This window comes from Melopsittacus undulatus, chromosome 2 (assembly GCF_012275295.1).
Source record: "Melopsittacus undulatus isolate bMelUnd1 chromosome 2, bMelUnd1.mat.Z, whole genome shotgun sequence".
Lineage (NCBI taxonomy): Eukaryota > Metazoa > Chordata > Aves > Psittaciformes > Psittaculidae > Melopsittacus > Melopsittacus undulatus.
The window spans coordinates 29,111,211-29,130,967 of record NC_047528.1 but is presented as its reverse complement, the minus strand read 5'-3'; the positions used below and the strand labels follow the sequence as shown (position 1 = coordinate 29,130,967).

At 37.6% G+C, this 19,757-nt stretch overlaps 2 protein-coding genes across 2 annotated transcripts in view; one reads left to right on the top strand and one right to left on the bottom strand.

Annotated features, from left to right (window-relative positions):
• Positions 1 to 19,757, top strand: part of GTF2F2 (general transcription factor IIF subunit 2) — an 88,896-nt gene that overhangs the window by 12,165 nt on the left and 56,974 nt on the right. Inside the window, exon 5 of the mRNA XM_031047678.2 lies at positions 4,965 to 5,003. Within this exon, the coding sequence (XP_030903538.1) occupies positions 4,965 to 5,003 (39 nt within the window). The remainder of the gene's footprint in view (positions 1 to 4,964; positions 5,004 to 19,757) is intronic.
• Positions 18,151 to 19,558, bottom strand: KCTD4 (potassium channel tetramerization domain containing 4). Its single transcript, XM_005147682.2, has one exon. It carries the CDS (start codon positions 19,385 to 19,387, stop codon positions 18,614 to 18,616), a length of 774 nt encoding a protein of 257 aa, XP_005147739.1. The 5' UTR covers positions 19,388 to 19,558; the 3' UTR covers positions 18,151 to 18,613.

Genomic DNA, 19,757 nt, shown 5'->3' with positions numbered 1-19,757 from the left:
ATGTGGTGCACTTTCTGTTTAGACTAGCTGTGGGGTTTCTCCTGTTTCTGTTTCTCTTTTGAAATAGCTCTAATGAATAATACAGAGTATAATACGCTCCAAAAGTAGTAATTGCAAAATAACTGTCTACTTCCTTTGTGAGGCTGTTTGCACATGTGAGACATATTCGTTGTCTTCATTGCTGGGCAAATGACTAAGACCTGCCATGGTGTTCCTGAACATTGGTTTAACAAAGCTGGTGGGAAGTGTGGCTTCTGCAGAGGGATCCAAAGCACAGTTGTCTCTTGCTGTCTAGGTCTTGCTGTCTAGGCTGGTTTCAGTATTATTTCAGCATTAAATATGAACTACATTCTGTTCCATAAACATCACCATATGTACATCAACAGTTGCTATGCAACAATGCTATTTGTGCTTCCAGTCATTTTGTCTTATCTTTGTCATCAGCTATCATAGCTGTAATTTTTTGGGTGGGAGGAAAGGAGAGCATTTTGCATATATTTCAATATGTTGTATTGAAGAAAATGAATTTTTCTTATGTGTATGTAACTAAGAACTACCTAGGGGCCTGATACAGGATATGTTTGGTTAAAATTGTGGGGTTTTTCTGAGCTTCCTACTGACAGACACCCTGGCATAAGGAAGTGCTATAATTTGACAGTTTCATTCTTGGTTGAAGGAATGGGAACATGCTTTTGTTAAACATTTAACAGCAAACTTTTCTGATTGTGGTTATAAATTAATTCCCTTACTGCTTTAATTGCCTGTTGCTTAATTTTTCTGCCAGCAGGTAGTTTCAGATTACTGGCTCGAAATAAAAATAAAAAATGCAGCTATGTTATAGATAATGATACAAGTTTCTTACTGAGCTAGTTCTTAGAAAAAATGTGCTACTAATGTGACTTGGGAAAACACAGACCTTGGCAGGCAATTGCATCTCTAGCTGGAAAGGACTGCTGGGTGGAGAGGAAGGTTTTACACCGTAGGCACAAATAAAGTATAAGCTATTTCTGTAAAGTTGGGTGAGATGACTCATTTTATTGAAGTTTTGAATATATCTTCACAACTCCCACTTCATAAGTGGGATTGCCTTAATGCCTATTTCAGTGACTTTAAATTCCTTCATGCTCATTCCATCGTGTGGAAAGCACAAAATGTTCAGAGAATTTCATTGACAGAATGACTAGCAGGCCTTTGTTTCTGAGCAGCATTCATGCATGGATTGTTTCACTGTTTCATGCTTCACAGAGGATTGCTATCTCGTAACATTGCGTCCTTCTCCAGTTTTCTGAGCCTTCTCTTCTTTCAGAATCTCAACTCATGAAATTCAAATTTTGTTGTATTGTTCAGTAATACACATAACTCTGCCTGTATACCTTAGAACAGCTCCTTTATTCCTACACTCTTTGAATATTCTCCCCTTGTTTTGGGTTGATTTTTTTTTTCCTTTATACAGCTTCTCATATATGAAAGATCCTTTTCTGAGTTTGTTTATCAATCACACCTACTGTATAATGTGCAATTATATTTCAGGGAAAATGAATACAGAATAAAACCCTCTGAATATTTTGTATATTTGTATTTTGAAATATCAGATCTATATTTTGCATATTTGTATTTTGAAATATCAGCCATATAAAGAAATGTGAAATGAAAAAACACTATGTAAAATCCCAGAAGGATGTTTCCTTCTTCTGTTAAAGCAGTTACTCCTTTAATTACATTTAATTATTTCCAGTAAAATATGTAGTGCTCAGAATCTTGATGCTGTGTAATATTACTTCCAATCTTATTAGATGGATGTTTGACTTCCCAAATTTCTCGTCAAACTACTATTTAGGAAAAAAACATCCCTCCTTCATTGTTCTGTCATCTTAGGTCTGTCTGCTGAGGAGTTTTGATATATACCTCTCTATATCAACAGGACTTTCCAGGTGTCTCTGTTTGTTCAGGCTGTCCCTTAAGCATGCATTTCACTCTCCAAAATGCTTTTGGGTCTTAATGCTTGTTTGTTCCTCTATGTACTTCAGTCTTTTATGGACTGTTAGCAGAGGAAAACTTAACAGCAGCCTCAGGATCAAAAGAAAGAGAAGCAACATCAGCCTTTCAGATCTCTGGCATTTATGCAGATTTCCAAATATTTGTGAGGATCATAAAGAAGATGCAACCCATGATCAGAGAAGCAGAGTATGACTCAAGCTAATCTAATTACAGACAGCCTTTTGATGGAGCAAAATTCCGTATATATTATTCTGACATATGGTCCATTTAGAAAACAACTGAGACTGCATCATCTCTCTTCTCCATCTCTGAAATATTGAAATGATATTTATTTACTTCACATGAGTATTGTGAGGTTTAACAAATTACTGCAAAATGCATTCAGCTGGATGGCAGGGGTAAGCTAATTTTCTTTCCATTTTTGTTATTAAAAATATAGGCTCATAATTCTTGTACAGATTTAAACTAACGAGATTGGATGCAAAAAATACATGGTTAGAACAGGCTCAGTGTGATAGGAATAGAACTGCTTTCTGCCTAATTCACTGACTTAAAATTTCCTTATTTCCCTAAGTCTCACTGATTGTGATAAATCCCCTCCCCCCCAAGAAAAAACAACCCAACCCTACAAGCGACAACAAAAATATCCCAACCAACTTGCTGACATTTGTGAATCTTGCATGTTGTGGAGGAGGTTGAGAAGCTGTAATCTGCATTGATAAAATATATTTAATAGGCAATACTACAACTTCCTTCACCTTCTTCATTGTATTAATACAGAGAAGATTTTTAAAGCAGAGACTTTTTTGTTATGATTGTGACCTAATCATAACAAAACCAAATTGTCCAATGATGAGGAAAAAAGCACCACTTTTTTGCAAGGCTTAATTTTTGTCTGTTTTTTTTTTTGTCTCTGCTCTTGAAGGCAGGTTCTGTTGATACATATGAGAAAGCACGTGCACTCCCCCTGCAGACATGATATACATTTATTGTTATTTGAATCAGAAATGCTATTAGCAATTTTGAAGTATGATGTCCTATGCCGTAGCTTTGGTTAGGCAGCTAGTCTTTCGTTGAAGCAGAATTAAAAAGAAACAGTTTTGAATCCAGCTGCTCCTTACATCTAAGTTCAGTCAGGGGCTGATATCTTAGTATGTTTGCATATTCTTCATTATGTCCTCTTTGCTTCTTGTGTGTGTACTAAATGTTTCCTTGATTAAGTTACAACCGAGTTAGTATATTGGTTAGGTAATAACATTATGTTCTAAGTGTGCTAAATGCACACAAAAAATAATGTCAATGAAAAGATACTTGTTTTTTCTGTAAACAGGCTATCCTGCATGTATATCTGAAAGTTGGCAGGGATTTTAACTTGCTTTGTGAATCCTCATGGGTGGGAAGAGGCCATATAATGATGTTTTCTTGTTGAGAAAGCATGTTGCCTTCAGCTGCTAAGACAGCTACTGGTAAAGAAAGAAGGATCTGTGAGATACTGCTTTTTCCGTTTGCATTAGTCCTCAGGCTGTCAGCCATCTCAATGAGAAGACAGGGCTATCAGCCTTGAAAGCCAGAGAATCAGTGGCATGAAAAAGGTTTTGTAAAATATATTGTGTTTTCAGTTCTGTTAATACCCAGCTTGTATATGGCAGAAATGATCAAACTAACTGAACTCAAAAATTACTCTCTCAGTTAGAGCAGTAATTCACTCTTGCCTGTAAGTAAATAGTCTGTAATGATAGCTGTGACATGTCCAAGTTGAAATCTAAGGACAAGTATATTTTACCATTTTTAAACTGTATTTCAGATAAGTGAAAGTGTTTTTCTTTGTTCTCTACCTTAGAAGATGTGTAAAAAGGAGAAATACAGGAAGAGTAGTCAAATTTCAGATTGACAGATTTATGTAGGGGTTTAATTTCATAGGGCTTGGTAAGTGTTAGAACTCAGTTTACCAAAATATATCCACCGGCTGCCATTTCTTGAAATGTGAGATTGGAATTTCATGCAGAAAACTGTTTCTGAATCTGACTGCCATTCACCCGAGTGATCATCTTTTGGCAAGTCATTTTCCAGCATTTGTGTCTCAATTCATACTTATATTCTCTGCCCTGTGAAACAGGAGATGCTTTTGATTATGTGGAGTTTTTATTTCCTAACTTGTTGGGCTATAGTACTATTTGAGGGCAAATGCTAAGAAAGGGAGTCAGAATCACAGAATGGTTTGGCTTAGAAGGGACCTAAAGATCATCCAGTTCCAACCCCCCTGCCATGGGCAGGGACACCTTCCGCTAGACCAGCTTGCTCAAAGCCCCTTCCAGCCTGGCCTTGAGCGCTACCAGGGATGGGGCAGCCGTAACTTCTGCGGGCAGCCTGTTCCAGTTCCTCAACGCCCTCACAGTAAAGGATTTCTTCCTAATGTCTAATGTAAATTTACCCTGTTTTAGTTTAAAAGGAACCCTTTGTCCTATCACTACCTGCCCTTGTAAAGGGAAAGATTGAAGAATTCTTATGTGATCTGCAGAAAGGGTAGAGAAAAGGTTGGTCAAGTTAAAAAAATTCACCTGTGCCAATTAAAAGCATTCTTTTGCAGAACCTTGATTTTTTAATTTTTTAAATATCCAAAAATAATATTAATCTGTACAGAGTGTGATAAATGGATACTATCCGTTGCTTAAGCATAACCCTACTACTGATTTTGTATAAATGTGTAACTTCATTCTTGAATAAATGCCAATCAGAGGTGTAATGGAATTCTCTCATTGAAGTTGTGAATTTGGGCACTAGATTTAGTTTTTTGTTCCTGTTGGCAAATTATCCTTCAGAAAACAAATTTATAAATGTCGGTCAAACCCAGTGATTGTGATTTTATCATCATTTACCTTTGTTTGCTTTGCAGCCCGCTTTGTCATTTCACATAATCAACACAGAAACATTATATTTCCTTTTTTGTTCATTTGTTCTTTCTCCAGAAAGCCAACCAGAAGAAAAATCTGAAAGCAGCAGCACTGGTGAGTATGGACACTTTCTTTGCAACACTTGAGAAATTAATTATGACTGCAGCTTTTCAGTTCTACTTTTCAAGAAAAAGGAGTCTTTTGTTTATTTGTAGGGTAGAATATCGTAAAATTGAAACATGACTTCATAAACTGATCATCTGCTGTGACCAAATGCTTAAATTACTTATATTTCTTTTTATTTAAAAGAAGGGGAATAAAATGATGAGGGAGAGATTTAGAAATGTAATGTTCTTTGGAATGTTATTTTATATTACTTTCTTTATTCCTCAACTTTTTTATGTTTTCTAGGTTCATTGACTATTTTTCAGTTTGAATTCTTTCCTCTCAATTGGAAAGTCTGTGGCAAATTTCCAGATCTTTCATTATTTGATCTTAATTGCACAGATTAAGCTGTTGGAAAAAAAAAGATAGTGTTCTAGTATTGTACTTTATTCAGTTTTTCTAATAAAAATGAAATTCTTGTGAAAGACTTATAAATTCTTTGTAAAGAGTCAAAAATGGTTAGTTCCCTGATACTGCCTCCCAGTTACGTATTAGTCCAATGATATCTTGGGTAGAGTTAAAAAGTTCTAAGGGTGCTTCTCAAACTGCAGTTGCTAGAGTAAAAGTGTTGGGATTTTTACACAGTTCAGAGTAGTAAATAAAAGTATTGCCCTTTGGTATTTTTTGTGTGAAATGTGCAACATGCTTATTTCATGTAGGATGGCAACCTTAGGAATCTTTTATTTTAGGTCTGTGCAGGCTTCCTTTATAGCCACTGAAGGAGATACTTCCAGAAAGTCTTATTCTAACATAGGTATAACCGAATGCAATTCCTCAGCAGCTGGAGCAAAGCTCTCTTTGAGGCTCTGTGTTCCTAGCCCACTATTCCCTTCTCTTCTGCTAAATCCTTTGGTTTGCATTACTGAAATTCCCAGATAGGTACACAACAGCATGAGAATCTTACAGTGTCAAATAGTATTTAACAAAAATCCCCTTTTCTGCTTTTATTAAAAAGGTGTTTCAAAAATAACATTAACATACTAGCTCAAGTAAGTGCCAATATTAGCAAGAGCCTGGGAAACTAGACACAGCTAACACAAAATATATAGACAAATCTCAGTTTTGTTAGTAGAAGGATTACCTCTGATGCACACATATTAAATAGTATTGGAAGTGGGCTGACACTCGTAAGTGGTAATGGCAGAGACAGCAGATGGACTGGGAAGAGTCTCATGCCTTTCTTAAAAAGCAGTTCCTAAGCAGAAGAGTAATGATAGTGAGTTTTCAAAATGTCTTCTTGAAAGTAGTTTTTCAGAGACTTTAACATGGAGATACCTGTTTTTTTTTTAATATTTTTTATTTGAATTTCATTTCAGCATCAAATATTGTCAAAAGTGTATACTTTGTGTCTGCAAAGAGTAGGGTTTGGGTTTTGTTTTATTTAGGTTAGGATGGAATTCTGTATAATACTGAGATTCTTTTTATTACACTGGCTTAAGCATAGCAAAAGACTTGTGTTAGAAATGTTATAGCCTGGAGACTTGTATTGAATCCACAGTGTGTTTTATAGCTTGCCATTTTCCCAGTTATTAAAATCTGGTCACTCTGATTGTATATGTTAATTGTGGTGCAGTTTTTAGGTGATGTAGGGCTACTTCTAGCAGTTAGCTTTCATCCCACTTAAAACCTGAGACTCACTGCTGTGGGATGTCTCAGAAAAAACAGATCTTGAGAGATTAACTGCTAAAATGAATCAGAATTTTGACACTTCCATTGCATTTCTCTGATGTCCCTTAGTTGTAGGGGCGCACCCTGGTTTTGCTTTGCTTGTGGAGTTTTTATTCTGTTTGGGTTTGTGTTTGAATGATTGTCTGCTCTTCCCTCTTGGTGTCTCCTTGTTCTGCAAATACTGTGTAAGATGGTCACGTGTTTAGTTGTTTGTATTTTCACTTCGGTCAGAAGAATGAGTTACTGCATGCTGGAGGGCTATTTAAATATCCTGACGAGTGCTAAACCCATTTGATGGAATCCGGCTGGTTGTGGATTCAGTTTCTGAGTAAATGGTAGGTGGTTACACTGCAGCATTTAAAAGAGGACTCTCAGCCATCAGTTGCATTTCCTTGCCTATTCTTTTTTTTTTCTGAAAATCCTCATGAAACTCAGATGACATTTTCTAAACTGCCTTTCAAGTAATTCAGGTTATGGAGCGCTCCATTTTGCTGTTAATCTACTTTATCTTGGACTACATAAGTACTTTTGAGGCAAAGATGATATCTTTTATGCATTTATGTAGCATTTAAGTACAAGAACACACAGATAACTGCTTTTGGGTATTACTATAATAAAAATATTAAAGGTTTATGTGTAGTTTGATAGTAGATAAAGGAGGTAAATGAGGTAAATAACATTCAGAAATCCTTTGATTTACATGCTCAGGAAGTTCCCTGACATTTTTGCATTGGTACTATAAATCTTCAGAATTTTTTATGTCATAAATTGTTAGTAGTAAGTGACATTTTAAATCACATTTGTTATCGCAATGGTTGTAAATCACTTACCAAAAGGTGAGATAGTACCAGCACTGATATTCTACTTGATACCATTTGGAGAGAAATTATGTGATCCTGGGTCAGTCAAGAGGTTGGCTAGCTGGTATCTTGTCCTTGGTGGTAGTCAATAACAGATACCTTGGGAAGAGCATAAGAATGATGTGAAAATATAGTGATACTTCCCCAAAATATTTCTTCCAGCTTTTAATGATTCACAGCTCAGAGAGACCCAGAGCCAGGGGTGATAGGGTTTTATTTAACAAGTCCTCATGGATTTTCCTTCTGTGAAATATCCCTGTTCATTATCCCATGTAAACCTGAAGTATCCATAATATCTCGAATTATGCTATGGTTGTAGTAAAAATATTCAGGAATTAAGATATACATGGAACAAATTTACTGAAACTAAGTTTGAGCTCCTTTCACATCATTTTAGGTCACTTTTTCCATACAGATATCCTATTTGATTAGTGCTTGTGATGAAAAGGGCTTGGTGATTCAGCCAGTATTCTTCAGTGCCTGAAGGCTGGTTTCTGTCAGATGGGAAAGGAGTTTAGCAAATTGCACACTCAGCTAATGGAAAAGAGAAATGAGAATTGGCTTTGCTTGTTCCTATATGATGATTTAAACTAAAGTATGTATAAGTAGTTCCTGTTTGGATATGGCTTTGCTTGCACCTGCCTCTAGGTGCTATTGGAGGTGACAGAAGTTGTGAATCCCAATCATTTGTGACAGTTAAAGTGTGATGTGCTCCTCATCTCTCCCCAGATAAAAATACCCTGAAGCTGCTGTCGTGAGCCAGTGTAGTGTGTTAAGAATGATATAAAGAAATGCCTTCTCACGTAAGAGCAAATGTAACTAGGTACTGTCCTTGTGCAAGTGCGTAAGTGAAAGTTGCACAGGCAGCAATTGATTATAATGTTACCTAAGCTTTGAGAATGTAGTTTTGAAAGCACAGCATTGCTTTTTGGAGGGAGGGAGATGTGTGGGGAGGTATATCAGGTCTGTACACAATGTACAGATGCACCTTCTTCTTTAAGAATGTGTGTGTCAGGCAGTGTTATGTCCAACCTACTAGTTGAAATTCCTGAACCTTCTTCAAGCCAGTTGAACTCCTGGTGTATCCAGATTTCATCTCTTGAAGTCTCTAATGTAAATTTATAGCAAATAGTAGCCTTCAGTTCTTAATGTGCGTTAGAACAAGGTGTTAGTCATCTCTTTTGCTTAAACCTGCCAGTGAGTAGTACAGGTCCTTTTTAGTGAAGGGAGAGGCACCATTGGAATAACTTCTGAATTTACTTTGGTTGAAAGGAAAAAATTACCTGAGCTGCTGCAGACAGCACAGTGTAAATCTAGTATTAAAATGTTGCCAGTTGTTAATGTGCACTTGCAGAGACAGATATACACTTGAATTGTCCTTAGATGACACTTGCTTCATTTTTTGATGTTGCAATCAGGTGGTTGTTTGTACATGTATCAGAATATTTGAAATTCAGTGTAAGCACATTGATAAACACTGAACTGCAAGCAGTAAAATCAATGATTTTTTGTTAAAGGCACAGAGTTCTTACATTAGGATACAGGACTGTGTAAAGCTGCTAAATGCATGTTTGATTTTCTTTAAAGCAGTTAACATACTAATTTTACTTCAGAAGTGAAATTCTAACAGAAAAATTATCAGGAGGGATAAAACAGTAATTCTTAATTTAAATTCTAGCTTGCAGCTCAGTGTTGAAGATAACTTAGTTACACAATCTGCCATTTTCAAGCCACAGAAAGACTTCTGTCTTGAAATTATAACTTGTTTTGTTGGCAAGTAAATGCAACAAAACTTAAAGTACAAGCTTCCCAGTAGTTTCCCAGGAGCCATAATGAGTAATTGAGACTCCATTTGTAGCTGCTAAAACACACAAAGAAGCAACAGTTCCTGCTTTAAGGTATATGTACTCAGCGTCTATCATGCTGGTTATAATATATATAATATATATATATAAAGAATCATGGAGCCATAGAATGGTTTGGGTTGGAAGAGATCTTTAAAGATCATCTAGTTCCAACCCCCCTGCCACATATAACAAATATATATAATACATATATTATTTTATATATTAGATATACTGGTTATAATAAATGTGGTGGAGAAACAGGGAAGGTGCACTGGTAGAACAGCAAAAAGGAACTAGAGGTAAATTGTTTAAGAACTTGCCTTTGTGTGGCCTTTGTGGTCTTAAGGACTAGCTATTTATTTTGTATACTGTAGGAATATTCTAATGTTTGTATTTGCCTGAGGAGCACTGATGTATGCATTATCACACAGCCCCTATCCTGAGAACAGTCACCAATATAAGCCAGTGGGAGTCAATCCCAGAAACCTGTGCTGTCCTTCAGTGACGTCTGTGTCCACCTTGTCAAAGTACTGCACTAAGCAGAAGCATGCTGTTGGCTTATATCAGGGTTCTTGGTTTTCCCTTCCGGCTCTTGAGATATCCCATGAATTTCAGCTGTGCCTGGCGTCACAGATCATGACTCCACAAATGGGTTTGTGTTTGTCTTCTGAGAGGGATTTTGCTGATTACTGCAGCCCACCCGCCTGCTAGTATGATCACATCTGATGGGTTCAGACCTTTGCAGTATTGCAAATTAGAGTCTTGAGTGATGGATCAAAGGGGCAGAGGGAGATCAAATGCTTGTTGCATTGGCCCATGCAAAACTGGCATGTAGCCAATGTAAAGCTAGCAGGAGGCAGTTTCAAAGTAAATAAGAAGGTGGTTCTGCATTCAGGATGTAATTGAGCTATTGAATTCTTTGCCAGAAGATGTGGATGTGTAGGTGGTATTTGCTAAAGGCTTACATGACCTTAGGGAAACCAAAATGGTATGTGAAAGAAAATCCGTGAAAGGGTACTAAGCCTGAGAGGACATCTGATTTAAGAGATCCCAAGCCACAAAAGCCTGGTGGACACTGGGATGCATACCTAGTGGAAGAATCGTACATGGCTGCACTGTCCTTAGGCTTCTCCATAGATATTTGCTTTTGGCAACTTTGCTGGAGTCATGATGCTGAGCAAAGCAGACCTTTAGTCTCATCCAGTACTGTTACTCTCAGGCTCTGCTTCCCTCTGTTACACAGCTTGCATCAGGGATAGTTGAAGTATCTTCTTTTTAACCATGGAAGTAACTTGAGAGGGAAGGCAGTGAAGGCAAAGAGCAACTCTTCTAATGTTGTGTGTAATCATTTTCCTCTGCCTTTGCTAGCTGTAGCTGCGAGAGCACTGGAGGCTGCAGCACAGTTGACTTGAGCTTCCTGTATGCTTGAGTATGGAAACAATCTACCAGAGCTCATTTTGTGTTCTTCCTCAGTTATAAGGCTTTTCCAGCCCCAGCATCATGCCAACAGCCATGATGATACAGGAGCTGGAGCAGTGTGTAGCTGTGCCACAGCATATTGTGTTACTCATGGAGGTTGTCTTAGGGATTTCTCTATGCTGTGAGTAAACTCTAAAGTCATCATCTGTGTTTGGCAGAAAAGTCTTACAGAGATGGACTTTTATCATCATGTGAGAAGGCATAAAATTGCCTACGTTAGATTTCTGCCCTGTTGGGAAAGAACATTATTTGCTGTTCATTTTAGAAAATGTTTTGTCAATGCTGCAGGCCTTAGATAAAGTTAGTACTGATAACACTCTTAACCCACAAATACCTTTTTCTCTCTTTAGCTGATTCTTATCAGCCTGGCTTCCAGGCTCCTCTGAAATTACCAGATTCAGCACTGAGAAAATGTACTACTTTGTCTCTAATACTTGCCAAAGGCTTTATTTAAGTAGTAGAGAGGTAATAACTGGTTGGGTTTGGTGTTAGAGTTGCTTCTGTTTACGTTTTTTTGATGCTTAGCCTGTTCATTGCTAGTTTGTTTGCTTAATTTTTCTCCCTAATTGAGAGATTCTGTACCCACCTCTGACATGTGCTTTTTTCCTTTATCTGTTCACTATGGTACAACATCAAGAACCTCCTTTGAGATAACAAGCAGCTGTCTGTGGAGCTGTGGCAGCAGATCTGTAGCTCAATGTTTTCTATTAACAGTTTAAAAAAAACGGGAACTTCTCTGACTTCTGCTGCAAAAAAAGAAAATTCTATTTCTGAAACCTGACATACGGAAAGACAAAAGAGAATTTTATATTATTTATTTTCTTAATTTGTTTAATATAGTGCTTTCAGGATAATTAGATGTTACTTGTGTTACACAGCCTCAGTGTTGTACCGTGTTGGCATCTGCCTTCTCCATAAACCCAAGGCCCTCAGGTGGCAGTTATTGACACGGAGCCCCTCCCTCTTACTCGTCATCATCTCCAGTGCTGAGATATTGTAGGCTCTCTCCCCACACTGCTTCGTCCCCATCCTTGCTGCTTGGGGAGTCCAGCCCTGCAAGCTTCCCTGAGTATAGGACCCACAGCTTTAGCAAGACCCTTGGATCCTCATCTTCCTGAGGCATTTCCCTAGCAAGAAGTCTTGGGTTTTTAAATCTCAGTTCTCATCTCTTTTGTGTGCTCCTGTGGCTGGTAAAGTGCCACCCCTTTACACAAAACACTGAATCTCCCTTCAGGTGGTGTAAGCAAGAAAGCCTGCCACCTCTTTTTGGCCAGGTTTTCTGCAGCCGGAACAAAGATGCTGTTGAAGGCTTGGGGTGCGGTGGTGTCAAAAAGCAAAAAATGATGCATCCTGGAAAAGAGCAGAGATCTAATTTTTCAGCTAACTGAGATAAAGCCATAAAATGGTTTAGTTTGGAAGGGACCTTAAAAATCATTGATTTCCAGCCTCCCTGCCTTGGACAGGGACACCTTTCACTAGCCGAGGTTGCTCCAAACCCCATCCATCCTGGTCTTGAAAACTGCCAGGGATGGGGCAGCCACAGTTTCTCTGAGCAAGCTGTGTCCCAGTCTCTCACCACCCTCACAGTGAAGAATTTCTTCCTTATGTCTAATCTAAGTCTGTTCTCTCTCAGTTTAAAGCATTCTCAGTTAAAGCCTAACCCTTGTCACTACATGCTCTTGTAAAAAGTCCCTCTCCAGATTTCTTGTAGGCCTCTATATAATAAAAATATGTATATATAGTAACATTTTTACATATATTAATATATTTAATAAATATATATGTAGCAATATAAAGTATTATATATGGCATGTCATTTGTATTTATATAATATTTATATAGAATATGAATAATGCTTGAGGTGGAACTAGTGGAATCACCCCTTACTGTCCAGAAAAATGGTGGGTTCGCAAACTCTCTAAACCAAGGTCCTGTCCCCCAAAGTCATTTGTTTCACCAGTAAACAAGGGAATACAATAGTAATTTTTAATGTTATCAGAAATTTACATACCTTCAAAATGGCTAAATTTATAACAGTCATCATCTAACTACTTGGTTTTGAAACCTTAACATGTTGAGCTTGCATGACATTGTGTGCTAATAGTGTTTTAAATGAGTAGCTGCTGTGTACAGCTGTAATTACTGTAACCTGCTTTGTGAATGGCTTTGTGTCTGAAGTGGAAGAGCAATATTCTCTTCTGAAGCTTAAAATGAACAAGTGTGGCGTTAAATGATAATGGCAATGATGTTAAACTGTTACCAGCAGAGACAGAAACAGCTTTTTGGGAGACTGCTGCTTTAGCTGTGTGTGGTACTCCTACTAAACACATTTTTAGGAAAAGAAATCCACTGTCTAGTGTCACAGGATATTATGCAATTTCCCTCAGAAAGAAAGAAAGCTGTGCTTTCTTTTTCCAAGTGCTTGCTCATCTGCATTCCTCAGGTGTCATCATACATATCCCTCCTACTTTCCCCAGTCCTTGCTGTGCTTCGTGTTGCTGTCATTTTATTGCAAATGATGATGGTTTGCAGCGGCAGTGTTCTGAAGCAGTGTTCTCTGTGATATACCCGCACAGAGGACTTGGAGAACGTCTGTTTCAAAAGTAATTAAAACCCATAATGTTAATTTTCTGATCTTAAGTTTCTTGTGCCATATCGATGGCTTTTGTTTCAACCCTGTGAATTATGCAAGCCTATCTCTTCATAAAAACAATTCAGGTTTATAACTAGTATTCTCTTCCCTGACAGTGTAATAATTTCTGTCCTTTGTTGCAGGACAGGAGACAAAATTAGGGTCAGGAAATAGTTGTTTATCAAATATGAAACAGTTCTGGGTGAAGAAAGTAATACTTATTTTGTCAAAGGCCCAAGTTAACTCATCCCCTTCATCCCCAAGCCTGATTCATAAGTCAACAGAATCAGGGCAACATGACACTTCTACCAAAATAAATTCATGGATGAGGCACTGCCATTATTAAATTGTAGTATTTGTTGCCTGCCCTTATTCTGCTTGTATACTAATGGGGAGAGGAGGAGGAAGATAATTTTCTTCAGCTGTTTTCATCTTACTGAATAGAAACCTTGTAATGCTTGCAAGAGGTGAAAATAACAGTACCACTGATTGCTGCAAATAATGATGTATTTCTTTTCCCACTTTAGGATCCAGAAAAATATTACCTACTGTGGAAAAGAAGTGACCAATTGTCACTTACACAGTTGTATTAGGTACAAATGTAAAAAGGCAATTAAAAATAAGACATGAGTGAAAATGTCAATAACGCAATTATGATGCTGTGAAACACTGGTCGGTGGGTGAGCAGATACTGAAGGTATAGCTGGAGCTATAATTTGACCTTCTGCAGCCTGTGTGTTTCACAGCATCAGCGCTACCTCCAGAAACCACATCTGGCTCTAGAAGTCACTGGGCAGTAAATGGCTGGAGACTGAGGAAGTACTTCAGGGGAACATCTTACATATTTTTTTTCCTGGATTTATATTCTTACCTAGGCATCCCTAACAAAGCACAGTAACAAGCCCGGTGAAAGGGAGAGGTGTGGTGAAAGAAAAGTGAAAAGTACTTGTATGATGGGGTGGGGGGAAACAAGGGAAGGATGTGAGGGTCAAAGGATCAAAACCAGTGATTCTACACAGAGATGTGGGGGATCAGGGGATGGAAACAGTTCACAGTCACCAGGGGACACTGGGGTAGACAGACCTTAGTCTGATGTAGTGCAGCAACTCTTAGGTTTTGTCCTTATGTAGAAATAAACCAAATAGTTGGTACCTATGCCAGCATATTGCCAAGTGTGATAGAAGAGCCCCTGACTTCTCCTCCACTGATGGAAAAGGTGGGTGTCCAAGTGTGGGTGTTTGGATCAGTTTGTCATTTACCTGTATTTTTTCAAGGAATTCATAGGGGCAAAGATATTCTTTTTGTAGTGTATGGTGGTCAGTCCTGCCTTCAGCTCCCTCTGTCCTTTCTGCTTGGTGGCTCCTTTTCTCAACCCAGAAAATGGTCAGGGAATCACGTGGAGCTGCCTGAGCCTGGGAGCAGGTTAAGTGCCTCCTTGGGGAAGGGGGAGGAATTTTTTACTCCTATCCAAGCAATTAAAGATCATCAGAGAAATTATGGAAATTGTCATTCCTTGCTGATACTTGTAGGTCTCTTCTGCTAGGTTCATTGTGATCCAAGTCTTAATGAGAGAAGGAAGAATAGAAGTACTTTGCACATCATATTTTAAGTAATATTCCAATAACTGTTAGTATTTCTGACTTAAGCACTTGCTGTGCAGTATTCATACTGTCATAGTATTAGTGCCTTTTCTGGTACACCCTACAGTGGTGGAACACAAATAGTCACCTGAGTGACTGAACATACGCAAAGTATATTTATGTTATATTTAGTGTATTTATGGAGTAAAAAGCAAATGTTATTCACAGGATGGAGGTTTTATGTGGTCATTTTGGTCATACATGAAAGCAAGACACCTCCATACCCTGGTTTGAAAAACTACTGAGGTTTTTAGCTAGCTTGAAGTGGTATGATATGATTCAGCATGGTTGTGGCTTTGTTCAGTGTGAACAGGGAAGAGAATGATTTATTTTCTTCTCCCTATTTTCCTTCTGTTTCTGCTGTGTGAATCAAACAGCAGAGTGAGGTGCCTTTGATCAGGGATGGCATGTAAAACTCTCAGACCCTGACACTTGTAGAAATGTATGAGTGCTCATGAAAATGGGAAGCCAAGATTGAAGTTAGTGTTACAGCAGATGACTTCACCTGTGTGCCATAGATGTCAGGGTTATTCGCACAGAAATACAAAAAAAAAATCAGTGAAAAGTGTTTAAGGTCATGATTTAAGGTAACGAATCATTCAATTTTAGATAACAAAACAACACAGGATTTTATTTTTACTAATGTTTAGAAAACACTATGACATGGAACGATTACATTTTTCACTTGGGAAAAAAAATGGTATCAAGTTCTCTTTTCTTTTTCATAGGTTTAAGAAGGAAGCAGGTTCTCTGAGCCAAAAGCCTGGCAAATACAGGTTTCCCAGTAAATCGTTGGAGAATAGCTATAGAATATTCTTAAAAGATGTGTCAGGTTGTTTGAATTTTACCTGCAATTATGAGCTTGTGAATAGCTTATGTTCCAAAAGCATTTCCTACAATAAATGCAGTACCATCAAATTCTCCACTGCTTTTTCATGAGTGAAGAGAGGAAATACTGGTAATGCTTTCCAGTACTAAAGTGCTAACAGTTCCTTGGTGTTTGCCATCCTAAGAGCCCAACTGAAAGGCAGGCAACCACAATATATTTTACTTGACATGTATTATTTATTTGAAAAAAACCCTGATTTTTTTGCCATTTTTGTTCTGTACTTTTCAACTGTAATGATCTAAATCTCAGTCAAAGGTCTGTTACAAGTGAAGGTGATAACCAAAAGTGTTTAAGTGAAAATGGATGATTTGACATCCTAGGAGCAACAGCCTCCTCCAGACGCTGTGCTTCTGCAGTCTGTGTATTTGACAGTGCTGGGAACATGCTTCTTTAAAACTTACATATTACTTATGGAGCTTTTTTAGATTGTCTTGTCACTTTTTTTCTTGCTTATGTAGACAGTTGTGTCGACAAAGGGCTTTTCATGTAATTGTTCTGTTATAGTGTTTCTATCTCTTGATGTAGAAAATCAGCAGGATTTTGGAGTTCTTTAAGGGAATTTTCACATTTACTTCTCACAGAATTCCCACAGATTCTTGTATCTACAAGGTTAGTGGTAAATAAGGGATTTTTTGAAGATACGAGTTTGAAAAGAACTTGCAGGAAGGAAAAGGAGGGGGGCTGACACATGGTGATGGTGCATGTAAAGAATTGTATTTTACTGTCTTTTGTTTGTAGGTAGGTAATGAAATAGAACAAACTCAGAGAAGTTTTGGGATAAATGAACAGCTCTAGAGCTTGTATGCCTGAAATGTGGAGATTTTTAAACAGTTCAGTTTGAAAAAGTTCTACTTGGAACCATGTCTTTTTATGATCTGTAAGTCTGTAACATGGGGACTGGATAGAAAAGTTTGTGTTTCTAAACAGTGAGTTCATTCTGATGGACTATTCTGGAGAAGATTTCCCCATTTGATAAAATCATATTGTAATATGTTTCAGTCACTGCTGCTTGGTCTGGAGATACATTGTCCCTCCCTCAATTCATCTCTGTAAGGGACCTAGTTAGCAACATGCATTAAATGTTACAAGTGAAATAGTATTTAATGTTGAAGGATAAGCAGACTTTGCATTTGCATTCCCAGTCACTACTACCAAGGATGGATTTGTTCCCCCTAAAAGCTGAAATAAAACTGTTCTCAGCCTATTTTGTGTTAGCCGTTTTCCTCGGTTGTCACTTCTCGTATAGATTTTACTGCATTTTGTTGACATTCTTACTATTTCATTCATTTCTATAAAAGTTGATGTTTTGGGAAGGTTGAGAAACTATTTGGTTGGTTTTTCTTTCTTTCATAGCGTTTTGCTTGAATTTTGGGTTCATATGAGCTGTGAATAACGATTGGATTAAGTGATGGACAAAGCTTAAATTTAGAGTTAGTGCAGCTTCTTTCTGCCTCTTGTGATGATTTTTCAGTCTGCTTTTGCAGAGTGGCTGGTTTGTAACACTTGCAGTTAAATTAGATATAGTTGTTTCATAGAAGATATTAAAGGTTTGTTTGAAATATCAATGAAAAGATTTGATAAATAGTGGAGATGGAGAGAAAGAAGGTATTTATTCTGTTACTTAGTGTGTTGCATCTTAAATGCCAGCAGGTGGTCTATTCAAAGCTAGTAGTACTATTTGCTTTTAGTAAGCCATTGTGGAAAGCAAGGGTTCTGTTACTCGACTGTCCTTACAAGCACAAGTGATTGGTAGGATATAGTAACTTCAGCAGTGCAGGATGTCATTACTGGAAACCTGTTACATGAAACTTTATGTCAAATATTTTTATTAGACATTTGAGATGTATATATAATTAGAAAATTTAACATTCTGTGCAGATTCAACTCATTTCCCATAATAGGATGAATTCCCCCCTCCTTACATTATTTTCTTGGTTTACATGCTTTGGCAATTCTTATTAATGTAAAAACACAGCTGTAAGTTTAAAGTGAATTGAGAAATCGTTTAACTTTAAAATCAAGTTGATTAATCTTAAATCCTTTTTTGCAAATTCAGTACAATAGGTTAGCATAAAGACTAATGAACATTTAAAATCATTTATTTCGGTTAAAATCCACTCTGAATTAGTTATAAGCAAAATATATTTTAAGCCTGCTTATTATATGAAAATACTTTCACTACTTGCTGTTCAGCAGAGCAGTTAGGTGTATGCATGTTAATCACCCAAGTACACAAAGATTCAGCTAGACTCTCTGGTTGTAAGACAGCATCCAGAAAACATCTATTACAAACAGCATAAAGCATTCAGTCTGTGTTTACAATGTTTAGCAATAATTTTTATTAAATTCAGACATAAAATTTTCTTTCAGCTTAAGTAAGCCAGAGATGAATGTCATTGTGAGATTTACATACCATTAGCTCACAGCAATTGATCAGCAGCCAGCTCTGTGGTACAAGGCTAGTTAGATACATAATCGTGATGCCAGGAGACTGCAGGTCACGGAGGCTTACTGGCTGCATGCTTGTTTCCTTTGATTTTGTGGTTACTTGATAAAATGAAGTGCATCACTGTGAACAATTGACCCTTTTGAACAATCCAGACTGGTCAGCAATCTGAATCCACATTTTAAAGCTGTCATTATAGCCTCAAACTTAAGAGTTTCCAGGGTGCAAACAAAGGTGTTGTCCTCCTTCAGTACCAGCCGTGTACCGTTCTCAGACTTTATGAAGTACTTGAATTGAATAATATTTGAAGATACAGAAAACTCCTCTGGAAATCCATCCAGCCTGCTTTTAGACACCAGTACAATTCTGGATTTTATTTTTGCAATGAAATCAGGAGCATTACAAAAGATTCTGAGTCCTTGTGAACGGTCGTGGCTGTCAGTTATTTCCAGGAAAGTAGTCTCCCGAGTTGCTAGCTGTTCCTTCTCCCACCTTGATTTCACTGCATCCGAGAGTACTTTAAGCTGGAAAAAATCTGCTTCTTGTGCCAAAAGTTGATTTTCTCGAAATCCTTCTGGTAGAAGAAGTTCTCCATTTCGTAGGAAGTTGAGAATGTGTCTGAAAAGAAGCCCATCTCTGTCTATGAAGTAATGACCATCTGCATCAAATGGGCACATTATTTTACCATTTATGATCCCTTCCAGAAAAGAATCTGGATACTTGGTCAATGTCTGTTTTTGTGTGATGTATAGATAGCCACCAACATTCAGAGTAATCAGAGATGTTTTATAGTCCTTGTCTTGCTCAGAGCCTTCGGAGTTGCTGTGTTTTTCTTCGCATTCATTTTCTCTTCTGCTTATTTTTCTCTCCATTCTCAAAGCAAGGACAAAAAGGCAGCTATCTTGCTTTGTTCTTGTCAGCTTGAAAAAAAAGATTTTTCTTTTTAGTTTAAAAAAAGCACCTTTATTCAGCTCCGGCACGATGTTGGAAGGGAAATGCTGCTAGCATTGCTCTGACTGTCAGCTCAGCTTTGCAGTAGGTGGCGTATCAGCTGTGTATGCAGGGAGATATCAGGAATATGACTGTAAAGGAGAATTTGCATTTAACTATATAAGGGACGAAGGATATCACAACTGCTTGTCTCTCTCTTTCTTTAAGAAGTTTACATAGTCTCGGGGGTTATTCACAGAAAGGCACGCTACTATTCTAAATTACACCTTATTTTTAATACTTTAAGATGCA

Coding starts and splice junctions, on each gene's coding strand:
- KCTD4 (XM_005147682.2), bottom strand. CDS start 19,387: ATGGAGAGAAAAATAAGCAGAAGAGAAAATGAATGCGAAGAAAAACAC.